This window comes from Macaca fascicularis, chromosome 12 (assembly GCF_037993035.2).
Source record: "Macaca fascicularis isolate 582-1 chromosome 12, T2T-MFA8v1.1".
Taxonomy (NCBI): Eukaryota; Metazoa; Chordata; class Mammalia; order Primates; family Cercopithecidae; genus Macaca; species Macaca fascicularis.
In genome coordinates this window covers 70,367,786-70,386,642 of record NC_088386.1, presented here as the reverse complement: position 1 = coordinate 70,386,642, position 18,857 = coordinate 70,367,786, and the positions used below count along the sequence as shown (strand labels likewise).

At 36.7% G+C, this 18,857-nt stretch overlaps 1 protein-coding gene and 1 pseudogene across 12 annotated transcripts in view; one reads left to right on the top strand and one right to left on the bottom strand.

Moving 5' to 3' along the window:
- The window catches only part of CHN1 (chimerin 1), a 198,717-nt gene that overhangs the window by 140,679 nt on the left and 39,181 nt on the right, over positions 1–18,857 (top strand). For 9 of the 12 annotated variants that reach the window (XM_074009484.1, XM_065525669.1, XM_074009482.1 and 6 more), the window contains one exon: positions 12,275–12,352. The exons of 2 other annotated variants lie outside the window; for them this stretch is intronic. Coding sequence is in view for 7 of the 10 variants with exons in the window: in XM_065525669.1 (XP_065381741.1) it covers positions 12,275–12,352 (78 nt within the window). In the remaining 3 variants the exon portion in view is untranslated. Of the gene's footprint in view, positions 1–11,488; positions 11,520–12,274; positions 12,353–18,857 lie in introns of those variants that run through there. One more of the 12 variants, XM_074009483.1, reaches the window with a different exon arrangement.
- Positions 8,457–9,171, bottom strand: LOC102118966 (deoxyuridine 5'-triphosphate nucleotidohydrolase, mitochondrial-like; annotated as a pseudogene).

The window sequence follows — 18,857 nt, the reverse complement described above, 5'->3', positions numbered from 1 at the left end:
CTGCCTCATACCATGAATCAATATATATCTCTATTGAGGCTTAAAGTGAATATTTTAAATAAATTACAATTGACATATTCTAATCAAACTGTAGTTTATTTTTGCCATATAAAGGAAATTAGCTTTTCTAACTGAAGTTTATAGAAGTCTGTAACAGGCCCTTTTTAAAATAACCAAATCACTTAGGCTTCATCCTAGCCTAATCAACAGAAGTCACTAAAAGAATGAGAAAACTAAAAATATAACACTTAGCTTTTGTTTTGATACACTAGATTGCCTCCATTAAATTAGTCAGTATGGAATGTTCACTGAGATGCAATAACTTGAAATAACCTCATATAGCAGTTTAAAATCAGAAAACACTCCTAATAATATCAATCTGATTCTGCCTTTTAGTTGTATTTTTATATGTATATTATATCCAAAAGCTTTATTTGGTTAAAGAATTTTGCACTAGATTTAAAGTTCCTCATTGTTGACAAAGTGTTAGACCTTCTCTGATTTCACCTTCTCTATTGTTACATAACAATAATAGTGTTTCTTTAAGTCTCGCAGGTAATAGGTGTCAAAAATTGGACAAAAATTGACAAAAATAAAAATGTAATGACACATTTCCCCGAGTATCCCCTCAGATTCATGGGGGTTGGGGGGAGGATCAAGAAGACCTTCTCATGAAGCCCAGTTTCAGCTTTTCATTAGGAAGAGCCAAGGAAGAATGTTGTTATACAACCATCACTCCTGGTAACCAAACATTAGATAGTGTTAGATTAGAACGTTTTATTCTTATGTAATTTTGTTTATATTTACATACTGTTACATAATTCAGAATAAGGACATCTTCGATTTATTGTATAAGTTGTTACCAATACATCAGGACCACAATCTGCCACCCTCCAAGAATTTATAAGTGAAAAAATAAGACTGTATCTTATGAATTAACTTTAAGATCACCTAAGATATGTGAGCAATGATATGTAAAATCATAAAGAAATAATTAAAAGAGGAGACTAAAATAGGTAGAAGTTGATTATGCCCATTCAAGCACAGACCTAAAGTGAGGGGAGACCCATGAAATGGATGCTGAGTATTCTAGTCCATCAGCAAGGTCATCCTAATTGTAAAGGTTGTTCTAACTCTACATATTAAGTGTTCAATTTATCTCACTCCACTTGCTCCAATTCCATTCCCACCAACTTCCTAATTATGTTTTGTTTGCAGTGTAGGTGTGCTACCAAAAAGAGCATGTTGGTCACTACTTTATGATATTAATAACTATATCTCGTATTTTGTTATAAACTAGACGAATGCCATTTTGATTTACCTATGAGTTTCATGAGCTTGGTATTTTTAGTCTCCCCTTAAGAAATAGATATAATCTCCTTGTGCTGACAAACTCCATTTCTGAGCCTGTCTGATTGGGTACCAGCCAAAAGCCCATTGTAAATTTGCCAGAGCTACCTTCTGAAGATCCACTTGATCAAAGAGCCAGCAGGCATTTCTCTCATAGACATCCCCAGATCTTTCAGCACATACTTGTGTACTAAATGAGTATGAACCTTTTCTTTTCTTTTGAATTTCTATTAAAAATATAGAGAAGACCATTGAGCTCATTTAGTCCCCAGGCCTGAGACTTAGAAAAGCTAAGTGGCTTGTCTAATAGCAGTAAGAACAAGGCTTGGAAGCCAGGCTGTGTGCTATTCCACCCCCTCCTCCTTGGGCATAATGTTCTTCATGTAGTGTGAAAAAGCTCCCTTCACAGCTCAGCTGGTGCTTGGAGAATTTCTCATATTTCTGTTGTTTCTTGAAAGAAGAATGCAAGGGCTATCCTTTTTTGTTTGCATTGTTTTCAAATGTCTTATGTTTAAATCTTATTGCATGTGAATCGGTCAGGGAGCATGTGAATCGGTCAGAGTATACAACATTTGGTAGTGGCAGTGTTAGTATAGTGTGATTTAAATTTATTATATACGGAGATGAATGCACTGGTGTGCCTTATTGTTATCTGTTTAGATGGATATTATATTAATGCTAGAGGAGCTATGTAATGAAAACTGAGTTAGGAATTATGATGTGATTGCTGCCAGTAGCATAAAAATTGAGTCCTAGCGTAATGTTAAGAGTTTTCTGTGTAACATAAACATTTATTTATCCCAACATAATTTAAGGAATTTATAGAGTTCTGATACAGAAGTCTCTAATGTTTGACTTAAAATACATTTGAAATTTTTGCTTGATTGTTGAATCTGGTAGTTACTATAAATTCAAATACAGCAGTAGTAAAAGGCCTAGTGATCTGAAAGGCACTAGAATATAAATGCTCCAGAAATTTATTCAAATGGCAGCCTTTCAAAAATGGCATGTTAACAATAGATAATATGAGAAGCAGGATAGTCTAGAGGAGGGAGACAATTTGATATCAAATAGACATGGGTTCAAGTCTTACTTTCATCATGTAATAGTTAGGTGACCTTCAGCAAGATACTTAATTTATCTGAACTTTTGTTTCTTCATCTACAATAGTGTTTCTTTAAGTCTTTAAAGTATACAATTCTTAAAAGTCTCTAAGTATACAATTCTCATCTATAAAAAGAGAATTGTAATAACTACCTTACTGGTTGTTTTGACAACTAAACTATATCATACATGTAAAGCATTTACTAGTACAGTGCTATGCAATTATCAGTTAATTAATGGAAGCTGACATGTTGTTAAGTACCTTGGAATATATTTCACTCTTGACTCTAATGGAGAAAAAATAGGTTACAAATTATAATTCAGGGGATGAAGGTAGGAATAATCTGTGTATCTAAAGTGAGTTGAATTTGCTTGAATCCATAAATGTTTATATTATAACTTGATATTGGAGGTTTCAGGAAAGCTGTGTTTGTGCCTCAATTTTAACATTTTATAGAAATTGCAGGATTTTGCTAAACCTGAACCAGAAACTCATATTACCCAAGAGTTAATCCAGTTACTCAGCACCTTCCGAGTCATAAGGGTCATGCCAGCTAGAACATTCCTCTGTGGTGCTTTTTGGATGGATTGTTGACTTAGCTTTGATAACTGGAGCATTGTGCTAATGATTCTATGGTATCACCTTGATGTTACAAAGGAGGTGGCTGTTTGTGTTACATGAGGTCCTTCCAGTGTCCTAGAGAACATTCTTACTATAAATAAGTACTGACATTCAATAGTTGGAGAATTATCTCTTTGGCTTAAGTCTCGATTCCACATTAAAAACTAGATATTTGTGGAAAAGAGAGTATAATCGGTCATTTGTAGTTTAGTGTGAATTGATAAGACCCTTTCCTATAAGCAGGATTTGATGGGATTACTGAGTTTGAGAATGGATGTTCTTTTAATTATAAAATTGCCAGAAATAAGGTGAGGTAAAAATTGCAGAACAGTGATGCTTATAATGTGTCCCTAAACTATTGGTTATAATTTGACCTGAGCTCACATTGCATAGAGCAATGACCGTAGGTCTTTAATCCATATCATAGTCACAAATTATGCTAACTCTTATCTTGGAAATGTAGGTCCTTTGACACAAGGGAAGGGAGGCAAACTTCCATTTATTGATTTACTTTCTGTGCCAGAAATAATGCAAAAATGCTTCCCACATAGTATCTCATTTGATTCTTAATAATTCTATACCATAAGTATTTTCAATTCATTTTACATATAAAGAAACAAAGACAGAAATAAATTAGTTACTTGACCAAGGAGGTGCCACAGCGAGTAAATGACAGAGTTAAGGTTAGCGCTTTTGTCTGGCCCCAGAGCCCTTGAGTTTCCTATTTTACCACACTTGGTGAAAATGAGAGGCTAGCTCAATGCAAATCCAGTATTTGTGGATTTTTGTTTATTGGACAAACAACAGGGTAGTAAGATCAGTGGGAATTTATTTGAAAAACAGTGAATGTGTTCCTTTTCAAGGTCACCTATTTCACCTTCTATTTCTTATTCCTCACACTGCTCCTCTACCCCACCCCTTACCTTTTTTTTTTTCTTTTCAGTGACATAGGCAATGTACATTGTGGCTTAAAATGCATGTCTCTTCACAAACAGGTGAAAAGTGGTTCTCAGGTTGGCACTGAGTAAAATTGATCATTGTAATTATAATCACAAAACAGTATTAAAATGAGAAAAATAGAATATAGTATTTTAAACACTTTCTTGTAAAATGCAAAGATCTGCTATGAAAATTTGATCATATTTTTTGAAGTATTAACAGTACTTTAAATTTTTATGTTTTTTTACTCAGCTTTGATTGTAGATACAGGGTATACATGTGCAGGTTTGTGACATGGGTATATTGCACTCAGGCAGTGAACGTAGTACCCAACAGGTAGTTTTTAGATGCATCCCACTCTCCGCCTTCTAGTAGTTCACAGTAGCTATTGTTCCCAAGTTTATGTTCGTGCATGCTCAGCATTTAACTCCTGCATGTAAGTGAGAACATGCATTATTTGGTTTTCTGTTCCTTCATTCATCTGTTTAGGATTATGGCCTCCAGCTCTGTCCATGTTACTGCTAAGGACATGATTTTTTTTAAAATGGCTGCATAGTATTCCATAGTGTGTATGTACCACATTTTCTTTATCCAGTCTACCCCGATGGGCACCTGGGTTGATTCCATCTCTTTGCTATTGTGAATAGTGTTGTGATGAACATGCAAGTGCATGTGTCTTTTTGGTATAATGATCTATTTTCCTTTGGGTATATGCCTAGCAGTGGGATTGCTGGGTCAAACAGTAGTTCTGTTTTAAATTATCTGGGAAATCCCCAAACTACTTTCCACAGTGGCTGAACTAATTTACATTCCCACCAACATTGTGTAAGTGTTCTCTTTTCTCCACAGCCTCGCCAGCATCTGTTGTTTTCTGACTTTTTTAGTAATAGCATTTCTGACTGGTGTGAGATGGTATCTCACTGTGGTTTTGATTTGCATTTCTCTGATGATTAGTGATGATGAACATTTTTTCATATGTTTGTCAGCCATTTATATGTCTTCCTTTGAGAAGTGTGCATGTCCTTTGCCCATTTTTTATTGGGGTTGTTTTTTGCCTGTTGATTTGTTTAAATTTGTTATAGATTGTTACAGACTTTGGTTATTCGCCCTTTGCCAGATGCATAGTTTGAAATATTTTCTCCCATTCTGTAGGTTGTCTGTTTACTCTATTGATAGTTTCTTTTGCTGTGCACAAGCTCTTCAGTTGAATTAGGCCCACTTACCAATTTTTGTTTTGTTGCAGTTGCTTTTAGGAATTACACAAAAATTATTTCCCAAAGTTGATATGAAGAAGGGTATTTCCTAGGTTCTCCTCTAGGATTTTTATAGTTTGAAGTCTTTAAATCTTTAATCCATGTTAAGTTTTGTATATGGTGAAAGGTAAGGATCCAATTTTCATTCTTCTGCATATGACTAGCCAGTTATCCCAGCACCATTTATTGAATCCTTTTCTCGTTGCTTGTTTCTTAGGGAGTCCTTTCTTCATTGCTTATTTTTGTCAGCCTTGTGGAAGATCAGATTGTTTTAAGTGTGAGGCTTTATTTCTTGGTATTCTGTTCTCTTCCATTGCTGTCTTGGTTACTATAGCCTTATAACTTAGTTTGAAGTCAGGTAGTGTGATACCTCCAACTTTGTTCTTTTTGCTTAGAATTGCTTTGCGTAGCCAGGCTCTTTTTTGGTTCCATATGAATTTTAGAATAGGTTTTTCTAATTCTGTGAAGAATGATGTTGGTAATTTGACAGGAATGGTGTTGAATCTATAAATTGCTTTGGGCATTATGGCCATTTTTATGAATTGATTCTTCCAATCTATGAGCATGGAATGTTTTTCCATTTATTTGTGTCATCTTTGATTTCTTTCAGCAATGTTTTGTAGATCTCCTTGTAGAGATCTTTCACCTCCTTGGTTAGCCGTATCCCCAGGTATTTTATTTTCTTTGTGACTATTTTAAATGGGATTATGTTTTCGTTATTGGTTTTGTTTTGTGTGTGTGTTTTGTTTTTTTTGTTGTTGTTGTTGTTGTTGTTGTTTTTTTGCAGACAGAATCTCTGTTGCCCAAGCCAGAGTCCTGTGGTGCAATCTTGGCTTACTGCAACCACCGCCTCCCAGGTTCAAGTGATTATCCTGCCTCAGCCTCCCAAGTAGCTGAGCTTACAGGTGCCTGCCACCACGCCCAGCTAATTTTTGTATTTTTTTTTTTTAAGTAGAGAAAAAAGCGGGGTTTCATCATGTTGGTCAGGCTGATCTCAAACTCCTGACCTCAAGTGATCCTCACACCTCAGCCTTCCAAAGTGCAGGTGTGAGCGACTGTGCTCAGATGGGATTATGTTCTTGATTTGACTCTCAGCATGGACATTATTCCTGTATAGAAATGCTACTGATTTTTGTGCATTGATTTTGTAAACTGAAACCTTCCTAAAATCATTTATCAGTTCTGGTAGCCTTTTGCCAGAGTCTAATTTAAGGTTTCCTTTAGTATAGAATCATATCGTCAATGAAGAAATAGTTTGACTTCTTCTTTTCCTATTTGGATGCCTTTTCTTTCTTTCTCTTGCCTGATTGTTCTGACTAGGACTTCCTCCTTGCCATTTTTATAGTCCTCCTTTCTATATTGCAGATGGTATGGACAAAGGTAGAAACAGAGGATTGTGGAATTCACCCATTCTCCATCCCATTTTCCAGGCCTCATTCAGATGAACCTACAGAATTGATATCTGTGTCAAGGATGGGCAGGATCACTGGTTGCAATGGCTGACGCCTATAATCCCAGCACTTTGGGAGGCTGAGGCTAATGAATCATTTGAGCCCAGGAGTTCCAGACCAGCCTGGGCAACATGGGAAAACTCCATCTTTAGAAAAAAAAAATACAAGAATTATCTGGGTGTAGTGGCATGTGCCTCTAGTCCCTGCTACTCGGGAGGCTGAGGTGGGAGGATCAATGGAGCCCGGGAGGTTGAGGCTGCAGTGATCTGTAGTCACACCACTGCACTCCAGTCTGGGCAACAGAGTGAGACCTTGTCTCAAAAAAAAAGGATGGGCAGGATCAGGTCTGACAACAGGTCAAAGATTCCCAGTCAAAATAACAAGCTAGATACTGTTAATGTTTCTATCAAGAATGACCTTGTGAGATATGTGCCCGACCAGTTTAGGCTCCCACCCAGTTAAACCATTTCTTCTGTTTTGTAGAGCCAGAATATGAGAGGTGCTATATGCCTAACACCTTATGTTATATACTACTCTCATAAGGTAGCAGAAAGAGCTGTTAGGCTTTGAAGACAAAAGATGGGGATTCTGAGCTCAGACCTCCACATCCTGACTGTGTGACCTTGAGCAACTCATTCTGTGAGCCCCAGTTTCCTCATCTCTAAAGTGACCATTATGCAACATACTTCCCAGGATGGCTGTGGGAACAATAGATAAGACAGCCTTGGGAAGCATCAAGCAGTGTTCCTGGATCCTTAACAATACTGAGTATCTCCTTTTCTTGCCGCTTTCCACTTCCCGCCTAACCCTGCTTCCTCAGCTGGCATACATGTCATTATATGCCTTTTAAAAATTAGGATTAGATCCAGAGTATGAGTAACTGGGTAGGGACAAAACACAATGGGAAGGGCAGCGTTTCCAGGCATGCTTATGTGGTATAGACCTAAAGCAGATTACAGACTCCTTGAGGGCAGGCACTTGTGTCCTATACTTACACTATATACCTACAGCTAACATTGGGCTCAGCAACCCTGTAATCCTATCATTTATTGGTTACTTACTCCCTGCAGATAGTGGTTTTTGTTTTTGTTTTGTTTTTGGGTCATTTCTTTAAACTGCCCAGTAACCTGTGAGACAGGTATTATTATTCATATTACGTAGATGAGGTAACCAAGAAACAAAGCAGAACTCCCAAGGTCAGTATTCAAACTTCAGTTTCTCTGATTTTAAATCATATTTTCTTCTTTATACCACACTGCCCCACAATAAAAATAACTGCCTTCATTTGGTTTTATTTTCTAACTAAATATATATTGAACCTTTGTGTAAGCTGTATGCTAGATTCAAGGTGTATAGAAATATACATAAAGCCTAATTCTATATAAACAGCTACACAGATAACTGATATGAAGTAGAACGTGGTAGTCTCATAACTAATGAACCAGTGAAAGACTGTGAGGTTCACAAGTGGATGAGATCACTTCTAATTGGTGTGGATTATCAAAGCCATCACATAGGAGGGGGTGTTTGAATTGAGCCTTGAAGTCTGCATTTCCTACTACATGCTAAACTTGAGATCATAAGATCTTGGTTACTACATTTTTCTTTTTTTTTTTTTTTTGAGTTAAATACAGGTTTTTTTTTTTTTTAATCTGACATTTGATTTTAAGAAGACACTTTACATCAGGTCACCACAAAGCAGATTTACATACAACCATCAATTGCAGAAAAACAAAGTTTCTTTTTGATCCAAACACAAAAAGCTTTGTGTTTTATTTTTTTATGATCTCTTCCTTGACCATAAAAAAAAAAAAAAAAGTAAAAAATGCAGTACTTTTCAAAGGCGAAGCTAGTAAGTTTACAGAAGTGCAAAACACCAAAACACTTTAAGCAAAAACTTTTTTTTTTTAAGAAAAAGGTATGACTTCTCGTTTTCTGTTCTTGGCATAAATTTTAATTCTTTCCAGTGGAACCAAACCCACCTGAACCCCTTTCGGTGTCATCCAAAGCTTGAACTTCTATTTCTGGATAAAAAATCCGTTCGCAAATGAGCTGTGCAATTCGATCACCCTTTTTGACTTCAAACTTTTCTTTGCCAAAATTAAACAGTACAACACCAACATTTCCTCTATAATCTTCATTTATGACACCAGCTCCTACATCAATAAAGTGTTTTGCAGCCAAGCCTGACCGTGGAGCTACTCTTCCATAACACCCAGAAGGGAGCGCTATCTGAATGTCCGTTTTCACAAGAGCTTTCTCCATAGGTAGTATTGTGTAATCATAGGCACTGTACAGGTCGTAGCCCGCCAGAGCCCTGGGTGGGGGCCGTGGCGTGCTCGGAAAGCCGGGCAAAGCGGAGCTGCATGCCGCCCTCCTCTGCAGGCCGGGGCCGCTTACTGGGTGAAATGGCGGGTGTCTCTTCAGAGCAGGGCATGGCAAAGCCAGAGGGCGAGAGAGGAGAGCGCCCAAGGAACAAGAGAGCGCACGATGAGTTCGGTTACTACATTTTTCTTACCATCCTTTGATAATTACCGCTAGTCTGTCTTACCATCTATTGCAACTCCTCAAAATTGAAAGAACGTAACTAGAGAAACCACCTTGAATAGAATCAGAGAGAAGATTCCATGGTTTCCTCCCATTTTCTCATCTGGGTGAATATAGCATAGTATTTATGAGCCCAAGCCCACCACATACTAGCTGTGCAACTTTGGGAAGTAAACTGTAGGTCTCAGCTCTTTCAACTGTAAAATTAAGATAATTTATGCCTCATAGGGTTTATCTGTGGATTCAGTGGGATTCTATATATAAAGTGCTTAGTTGGGTATCTGGAATATATGTGCTCAATAACTAATAAGTGATAACCATAATTAATAGATTCTATATCTAAGTAGATGGAAATGTACTAGATAATGTAAGCATGAGTGATACACATTTGTCTAGAATGTCAGACTATTATATTGGTTCTGAATTTTAGAGTTAGCAATTTTTGTTATTTACAAGTTCTTCACCAAAATTAATGCAGAAGTGCTGTTACTGCCATGTTGAAGGCATAATAGTGACCAAACCGTTAGCCATTTGAGAGTAGCCAATGCTGTTTTCATCCTGAGCTATTGTTTTCTATCTCCTTACTGCCCTAGGTAGCTGTTCAGATTGCAGTTAATCCAGTATTTCTTGACTAAATAGAACATTACTCAGGAAATACAGTACAATCTGTGGAGTCTACAGTAGACCTTACCTCTGAATGACAAAATGTTTACTTTTACCTAGCTATAAATTTTCTGGGTAACTATCATGAATATTTTTATGCTTGGTTGAATTTAGTAACTCTAGCTGAAGAACCAGGAATGATCTATAAAATAGGATATTGATCAAAAATACTCAGAAAAAAGATGCTACTTTGGTTACATGTGTGATTGTTTTAACTTAGTAACTTGATATCAAACATTGTTGAAGAAAAAAATTTACTGTTCAACTTGCCTTTGGAGCTATTTTTTCTGGTTCCTACTGAGAACTAGTTAAACTTCACTTTAGGCTGTACATGTCTAGAGTCGGTTGGCCTTTATATTTTTAGTCATCATGTGACAAAATAGGTCCAATCTGAAAAGCAATTTAGGCTAGGGAAGGAGACTTTTTCCATTGCATTTCTTCTTGCAGTGGGAGCATTTTATGTCTCATATGAATTATCTAAGTATACAAACTTGTGAAATTGAAACTCCTATGTAAATACATTTTGCCTTTTATTTACTTAGACATAATTTTAGAAGAATAAAAGGGACTAAAGACTCAAGTAAACAAAAATAATTTGAGGATGTTTAGAAAATCAATCATTTGTTATTTTCAATGTCTAGCATATCTTAAGAACCACTTCATGCCCTAATTAAACTAGAATATGCACTGGGCACATACCCCCTGTAGATTATGAAATCTGAGATTAAAGTGTTTACACTATAAATATACTGAATCCATTTAAATGTATAGAGAATTTTAGATGCTTTAAATACAGTGTAACATTGGCATGATTATTGGTTTAACTTTATTATTATAGCATGAGAAATAGATGATGGGAGGTAGTTAGGGAACAAAAATGGGAAATTTAAGCATCCTGTAGCACCTTAGTGAAAAAATGTAGGTATTGCTCCTAAATCAAGTTGTGCTAAGTCTCTCACCTAGCCACCCTGTTGCTACACCAGCAAACAAAATATATCTGAGTCCTATAAGTAGTTACACTACAACTGGGACCTGTGCAAATAAGGAATTTTTCCCAACTGGCTTCCACTATGACCTGGCCTCAAGCTCTCTGAATAAAAAAAAAAATGTTGAGACTAGAGAATTAAAATAATGGTTTCTTCTATGTAAGTATAGCCCACAACAACAAAACTACTCGTAATACAGACAAAACTGACCACTCCAAGCTATTAGCAATGTGATATGCATGCTCCTTGTTCTGCATGAAAATAGTACGATACCTAGTTAAATATTTTTCATCAAAATATTCACCAGTTTTTCCTCATCTTTAATAAACTTGGGTTTTGGTTAGCTAACATAATGAGCAAAGGATACAGATTAGCCTTTCATAATTTACGTGACAGTGGTGCATTATTTCTAAAACCTAGTGCTGTATGTATGTTAATTTTCCTCTGCTATTAATAGGTTAAAAAAATTCCATTTTGCAGTAATGCATGACTCATTCATTTCTCATTACCTTCCCACTGATTTTTTTTTTTTTTTTTTTTTTTTTTTTTGCCTTGAGCCAGCAAGAAACTCTTACATGAGAGGAGGGAGAAACAGAGAGACAGAGTGAGTTGAGGAATACAGTACTTAAATACTGTTGCTTGATTTTCATTGGTTATCTCCTTTCTTACGGTGGCCAGTCTAATGCAGCCTTCCTTGTGAAATCCTTCCCTTCCCCCCACCTTCCCTGCTAGGGGCTTCACAGGGTGTCTGTTGCTAGAAACTGATTGCAGGCAGTATGTAGGCATCTTTCATTCAGAATGGACATTAATATCTTGAATAGAGAAGAAAGCTTTTAGAAATGTATCATTTGTCAAAATTGCATGCCTTTTAAAAAGCGATAGAGAGAGATGCTGAGTGTTTTGTATGTTAGCATCGACTCTTTTTATTTCTGTTCATACTCAAGTTTTTAGAAGCTAGAATATAGATCCCTTTAAGAAAAAAAGGAAGAAAGAAGAATTTGCTGGTTAGTCGACCTCTGTTTAAGAAGTGCTTCATCCTCCTCCTCCACCTCTCCGTGGTGTTTCTCTGCAGCTCTCTGTAGGTTAGGGTTCCGTGCTGCCTGGCAGAATGCTCATGTGTTAGCTGAATAGATTTCATCGACAGACATAGACCACTATAGGTTTTCTTTCCCTGTGAATTCCAAAATGCCATCCAAAGAGTCTTGGTCGGGGAGGAAAACTAATAGGGCTGCAGTTCACAAATCAAAACAAGAGGGCCGTCAGCAAGATTTATTGATAGCAGCCTTGGGAATGAAACTGGGTTCTCCAAAGTCGTCTGTGACAATCTGGCAACCTCTGAAACTCTTTGCTTATTCGCAGTTGACATCACTTGTTAGAAGAGCAACTCTGAAAGAAAACGAGCAAATTCCAAAATATGAAAAGATTCACAATTTCAAGGTAAGAATATTTGCTTTTAGTCTTTTAAGAAATACCCATTACTTGCAATATATAATATTAAAGGAATATCTTCTTATGTCTTTTTAAAACTAGGATGACTTGACTAAAATGTTCTTGCTATTTAAGGAGTGAGATGTTTTCAGCCTGATTTTACTTAAGGAATAGCTGAATAAAGCTAATAGAAATCCAACCCCGTTTTTCTCTAATGCTGTTTAATACTGTTTTATCAATGTGTACTCACTGGTAAAAGTCTTGCCCGATATTTAAAAGGTCTCAGTTAATGATGATTTTGGCATTGTTTTTATTTGTGATACAAATGTGTCTGAATACCTCTGTTGGAGATTTTATGAGAGGATTAGATCTTATCTGTGTTTCTGGTAAAGAGCTTTGGATATAAGAGGCATGTGCTATTGCATCTGGATTGAGCAGATGGTTTGCATTTCTCATAGTTTCTGTCTATTCTCCCCTGTTAATGAATTGACCATGATGAAAGGAGGATGGCTACCATGGGACTGTTGATGCTGCTGACACTAGCAGCTTCTCTTCACTTTTTGAGTATTTGCTTTCACCATGTATGCGTGTGTATGTGTAGTTTTTAATTATTGTGTTAATGTGGTTTATCAACTGTACTTGAATTTTCTTTCAAGGTGATATGTGTGTTGATTCGAGCTGTATGTAGATCTTGTCTGTATTTATAGCATGATATAAGGCCTTGAATTTCTGTCCTTTGCAATCTAATTCAGAGATTAAACAACGTGAGGTCGTGCATAAGGAGACCCAGTTACATTTAATAGGTAGATGCACTGGCATTTCTACAGTAACTTCCCAATAGTTAGACAACTTTATGATGCGGTTCTTGAGACATGAATGTTCTTAGTTTAGACAAAATATCATTAGGTTTTATTTTAGAAAGGGAATAATTTGGTTTCAAAATGTGATAAAGCTGGAAATCGTGATCTTTCATTTATTTATTAATTTATTCAACATTTACTCAGCACCTATAATGCACCAGGCTCTGAACTAGATAATTTCATTCTACATTTACAATTTATTCTGATTTTTAACACCAGTATTTATTTTACTCAATTGCTAAGTACCAGCACCCCCCCCCCACCCACCCACCCATATGCTCTGCATTTTCCATAGTGAGGAATAGGTTTTTTGTGCTCTTCAGATCATTTTGGGATAAAGGAGAAATTACTTAATAATGTTTCTTAAGTATGTGGGCTATGTAAAAATTGCTAATATTTTAAAATAAATAACATTTTCTTCTTCTTTAAACATATTAAGGACCTTACCTTTCAAGCAATATCTTGATTTAAAATGAAAAAGAGGCAACTTAGTAAATTAAATACCGGATAGAAAACAGATATCATATGTGTCTCTAGCTTTCACTACATCTTTCATTTAGGAACCTAAACAATACATGCAGGCTTCTAGGCCTCAGTTTCTTCTTGCATGATATACAACCTGGTCTGACAGGATTTTTATCAGGAAAATGACCCCAAATAAATCCTTTTGCCAGTATGAAGTTATGCCACAAAAGAAGTCTTTAGGTTACTAATAAAGAAGAAATTATAGGTACACTGTTTAGAAATGGCTGAGATCTTAAATACATCTCCAAAGATGTACTCTGATTTGTTCAGCAAAAACCTACTAAGAATGCCATTTGAGTACTAAGTCAAGTTCCTTATACATACTTTTTATCAATATTGATTAAGAGCAACTAGGAGGTCTATTCAAGAATTTGCATAAACAAACTCTTTTTGTGGTTGTATCTTCCAGTTGTTTCTCAATTTTAACACATGACTTTAATGAATAAATTCTGTATAGCCAGAAAGTTCTGACCCTGCAATCAATTGTGACTCTTAACCTTGGTATCTAAACTGCTTTAAAGATACTTGTGTGTTTTTTTAAGCCTTAAAAAATAGAAAGCTTCTTCATTCTCTGGAGCTGAAAAATAATGAAAACCAGCTTGGACTTTTTAAAAAAGAGTATGCTCAAGAGCGAGCTCATTTTAGACAATAAGTTGCATTACATATTATTTAGAGCTGCTAATAAGGTCAGGAATCTCAGAATTGACTCTTTCCGTTGAAATTACTCTGTTTTTTAAAAATTGTTTCTGTGGGGTGGCATTATAAAAAAAAAAAAGAAAGAAGGGACGAAAGTCATACTTGACTTCCAGGAACATCCCAGACTCTGTGGCAGGCGCAGTTCTCTCCCACACAGACGCTCGCTTAGAAGGTCACTGATTGTGATACACACATCTATATGTGTACAGTTCAGAAATTTATGTGGGGAAAAACCATAGCATTTCCATGATGATAATCATTCATGTGTCCTTGCTGTTAACTGTTTTTCTATGGTGGTAAAATTGTATTCTGTCACAAGCCCACTCACCAAAGCCTCATTTCAAGGTGGTTTTCTTTTTTGCTTCTTGAACTGCCTTGTTATGTAATAGTGCTCTGTGGAGTCGAACAGCTGTCAAACCTTATTTCAGGGAGTGAAGCCAAGAATGCCTTCTACCTTTGGTGAAAGCACTCACCAAGGTGAAAGCCAAACAAACCAACTGGACCTAACCTCAGCCTACAGACAGGCGTTTGTTTTTCAGTTTTGGGGTTTTTTTTAGTAGAATAAAACAGGAAGGCTTCCATTTTGCTATGTTATGTAACACAGTCTTTTTTTTTTTTTTTTTTTTTTCCTATTGTTACTTATAAGGATTTGAGAAACCTTCTATCACAAGAAGGATACTTATATCCCTTAGGGAGGTTATTTTACAGATAAATGCACCAAATCCTCTAAAAACTATTACACTAAAAGTTATATACATCAATTAGAGAGAAAATAATTGTAATTGTCCCCTGGATCAACCTCTTAAGAACTATCTCATCCTAATACAACATACGACACACACACACACACACACACACACACACACACACACACACACAGAGAACAAAACAAAGCAACCTCTAACATTAAAAATAAAACTCAGGCACCCCTCCAGCAATGATTGTGCCCTGCATTCTGAGGCCTTCTGAGTAAAATGATAAAAGAAGTCCCAACCTTTGTCCTCAGGAGCTTGCTTATTGTATGCACCACCTTGGGCCGATTACTTACTCTCTCTCTACATCGGAAAAATTGAGTTCCCTGTACATGTAGATACATGGTATCCACTATTTTTGTTCCTACAAATACCCCTAAGTGGTTTTTTTTTTTCCTGAATCCATACTGACATTTATTTATACTTAAGGGTTCATCTGAATCCTCTTCTTCCTGTCCAGTTGCAGAGATTATGATGTAGAGATTATGATGTGATTGAAAACCTTAGCATGATTGTGGGGGCTGTGCCTAGTTCTCAGGCAGAGTTAGATGTTGCATAAGAATAGCTACATTTGGCCAGGCGCAGTGGCTCATGCCTGTAATCCCAGCACTTTGGGAGGCCGAGGTGGGCAGATCGAAAGGTCAGGAGATTGAGAACATCTTGGCCAACATGGGGAAACCCCGTCTCTACTAAAATACAAAATTAGCCGGGTGTGGTGGCATGCAACTGTAGTCCCAGCTTCTCTGGAGGCTGAGGCAGGAGAATCGCTTGAACCCAGGAGGCGGAGGTTGCAGTGAGCCAAGATCGCATCACTGCACTGGGCATCAAAAGCGAAACTCCATCTCAAAAATAAATAAAAGCTACATTTTTCATGCACTACAGAATACAGTGAAATCCTCTATATTTATTTTACTCTTTTCAAATTAAACTGTTAAATGTTTCATTTGGTTTGTTGCTTAATTCAGATAGCTCTGTAAAATAAAATCAAGAGCAGGCACAATACAATAACAACAGAAGCTAGGCTACTTAGGCAAATTAAGTAATTAAAAGAAAACAACATTAAGAATTATAGTGAGTAGATACTAAAAATATGAGTTTAATTTTTTTAAGGTAGTCTTGAATTAAGTTGTCAATTTTCATTTCAGGTACTTGCATTCTTCATATAAATGAAAGATATGAGATATTATATTAATAGATTTAATGTTGCCAAGATAACAGGCAAACAGTGAATCCTGAAATGTGAATTGATACTGCAATTAAAATAACACTGTCATGTGAACCTTATAATAGTTAATAAAATTACTGATTCAAGACCTACTAGGAAAAAGAGATCATACTGAACCCAGCAATCCTGGCCAACAGACTGGATGCTGTGCGGTCTGATGAACTGAAGGGCGGCAGTGGCCGGCACTCCTGCTGAGGGTAGTCCTTCCTTTCCTCCCAAGGACGTGGGCAAATCCAAGCCCCCTTTGGTCTTTATTTGATTCACATTTATAATAAAATAAATACAAAGTGAATGAACAAATAAAAATAATTTTAATATGAACTGTGAAGTTAAACCACATAGTCTAAGGGTTCTCTTACAGCTCTAAAATTCTCAGATTGAATTATTCCATTTTTCATTAAAATCTTATTGAAGTTCATATAGAGACAAATTTTCAATATGTTGATTTGAAAAGGAACTAAAATTAACTATATATGAAAGAGTATTTAAAACTGTTTATATTAACAGCAGTGAAATGTAATATTCAGAAACAGTACCTGTCACCTCTTTCATATTATCCCCACCAACTCTCACAACACCACACCTTGCCTCCCTCCATTCTTCCTTGCCCTTTCCCCATGTCTGGTAAAATGCCTGTAACTAACAGATGCTCAAGAAGCATTTGATAAATGACTAAATGAGTACACAGTGTGACATGGGAGGGACCTTGGTTGTTGTTACTTGAAAACCTCTTCTCATGACAGCAGGATATTAAACACAAAAATAGATTATTCTATTGATCTTAAGATCTATATTGTTACATTTTCTTTTAATCAGATTTATGTGAGTTTTAAAAATGAAATAAAACCCAAGATACCATCATGTTATCTGATATTTGACTAGAGAATCTATGTATTTTAAATGCTCAGGAATTTTAATAGTGTTTTGAATTAATGGTATTATAAATGAAGGTAAATGCAATATTACAAAATGGAAATGACAATCTAGAATGCTTCATTATGCTTCTGTGGATATGAACAAGGAGTGTCCAACATAAACATTTTAAAGGAATAATGTGAATTATTCCTTGCGTGCGCGCGTGCACACACACACACACACACTCACTCTCTTTCCCCAGTTCTTAATGTGGGCCACTTGCAAGAGAAGACAAAAATAGCGCAGATCAGTATGTAGTGTAGGTTCTGTCTGCCTAAGGCAATCGGACATGGAGAGGACTAATGACGAGAAGCTAGGAAATTGGTCAGAATCATCTTTAAGGTCCCTGTATTTCTGTTGCTGCCTAGTATAGTACATATCTGATGCTGCGGAAGTCAAAAATGACAGCCACTGCTCCGCTTTCCGCTTCTGCCAATGCTGCTGGTGAGGAGGACCACAGAACCTGTGCACTGCCCCTCAGCACTGCGGCCCTCTCGGCCTCACCCTGCCTGGCCTTCTTATGGTTTGTCATGCAGGCTGGGGAACTGGTATGACACCCCGAGTGCAAGTCATTCAGATCATTAAGGTTATCAGAAAGGTTACTACCTGCCACTAATAATCCGAAAAGAAACATTTCACAAGGTTCTTGTTGGTTTGCACATAGTTGCATATACTTCTTTGTAGCTGACTAGAGAATTTAAATTGCTATACTTAAGAGAAACCCATATTATTCTCACAGACCATGGCCCTTTATTCTGGAGATGTTTTATAATCTGTCTTTATTCCCCAAGTTCCAAATTTGGCATCTCTCTATTATACTGCCCATTATACAACTTACTTAACAGTATGTTTTTAATGTCTTCCATTCAAGCTTTCTACTATATCTTTTTTTAATGTTTTAAATAAGGAAGACATGTTTCGGAAACACCTTCCTTTCTAGCCTCTTGTTCCATGTCCATGTGGGCCCTGAAGAGATTGGCTCTTTCAATATACGTATGAAAAGTTGCTGTTGAACATATTAACTCAATCTTTTCAAAGAAAAATCCCTTAACAGTGTTGAAACATCTTGCCCACAGTATTCTCTAACCTAAAACAAGACTCTCCAGGCTTTCCTAGCGTGCATGTACTCCGTTTCCCCCTTGCTCATCCGTCAAGTATTTATCAAGCAGCTGTTGTGGGCAGACCACTCTGTTAGACATAGGAGGAGACACAGTAATATGCAATATATAGTCCTTGACTGCTGGATATATGCAAACTGACTGAAAAGAAAGCAAATGTCAATATAATGGGAATGATCAGAAGGACATAGGAAGGGTTTGGGGCCAGGCACAGTGGCTCATGCCTATAATCCCCACACTTTGGGAGGTCAAGTCAGGAGGATTGCTTGAGCTCAGGAGTCTAAGACCAGCCTGGGCAACATAGAGAGACCTCATCTTTACAAAAAAATTATAAGATTAGCTGGGTATGATATTGTGCACCTGTGGTCCCAGCTACTTAGGAGGCTGAGGTGAGAAGATGGCTTGAACCAGGAGATAGAAGTT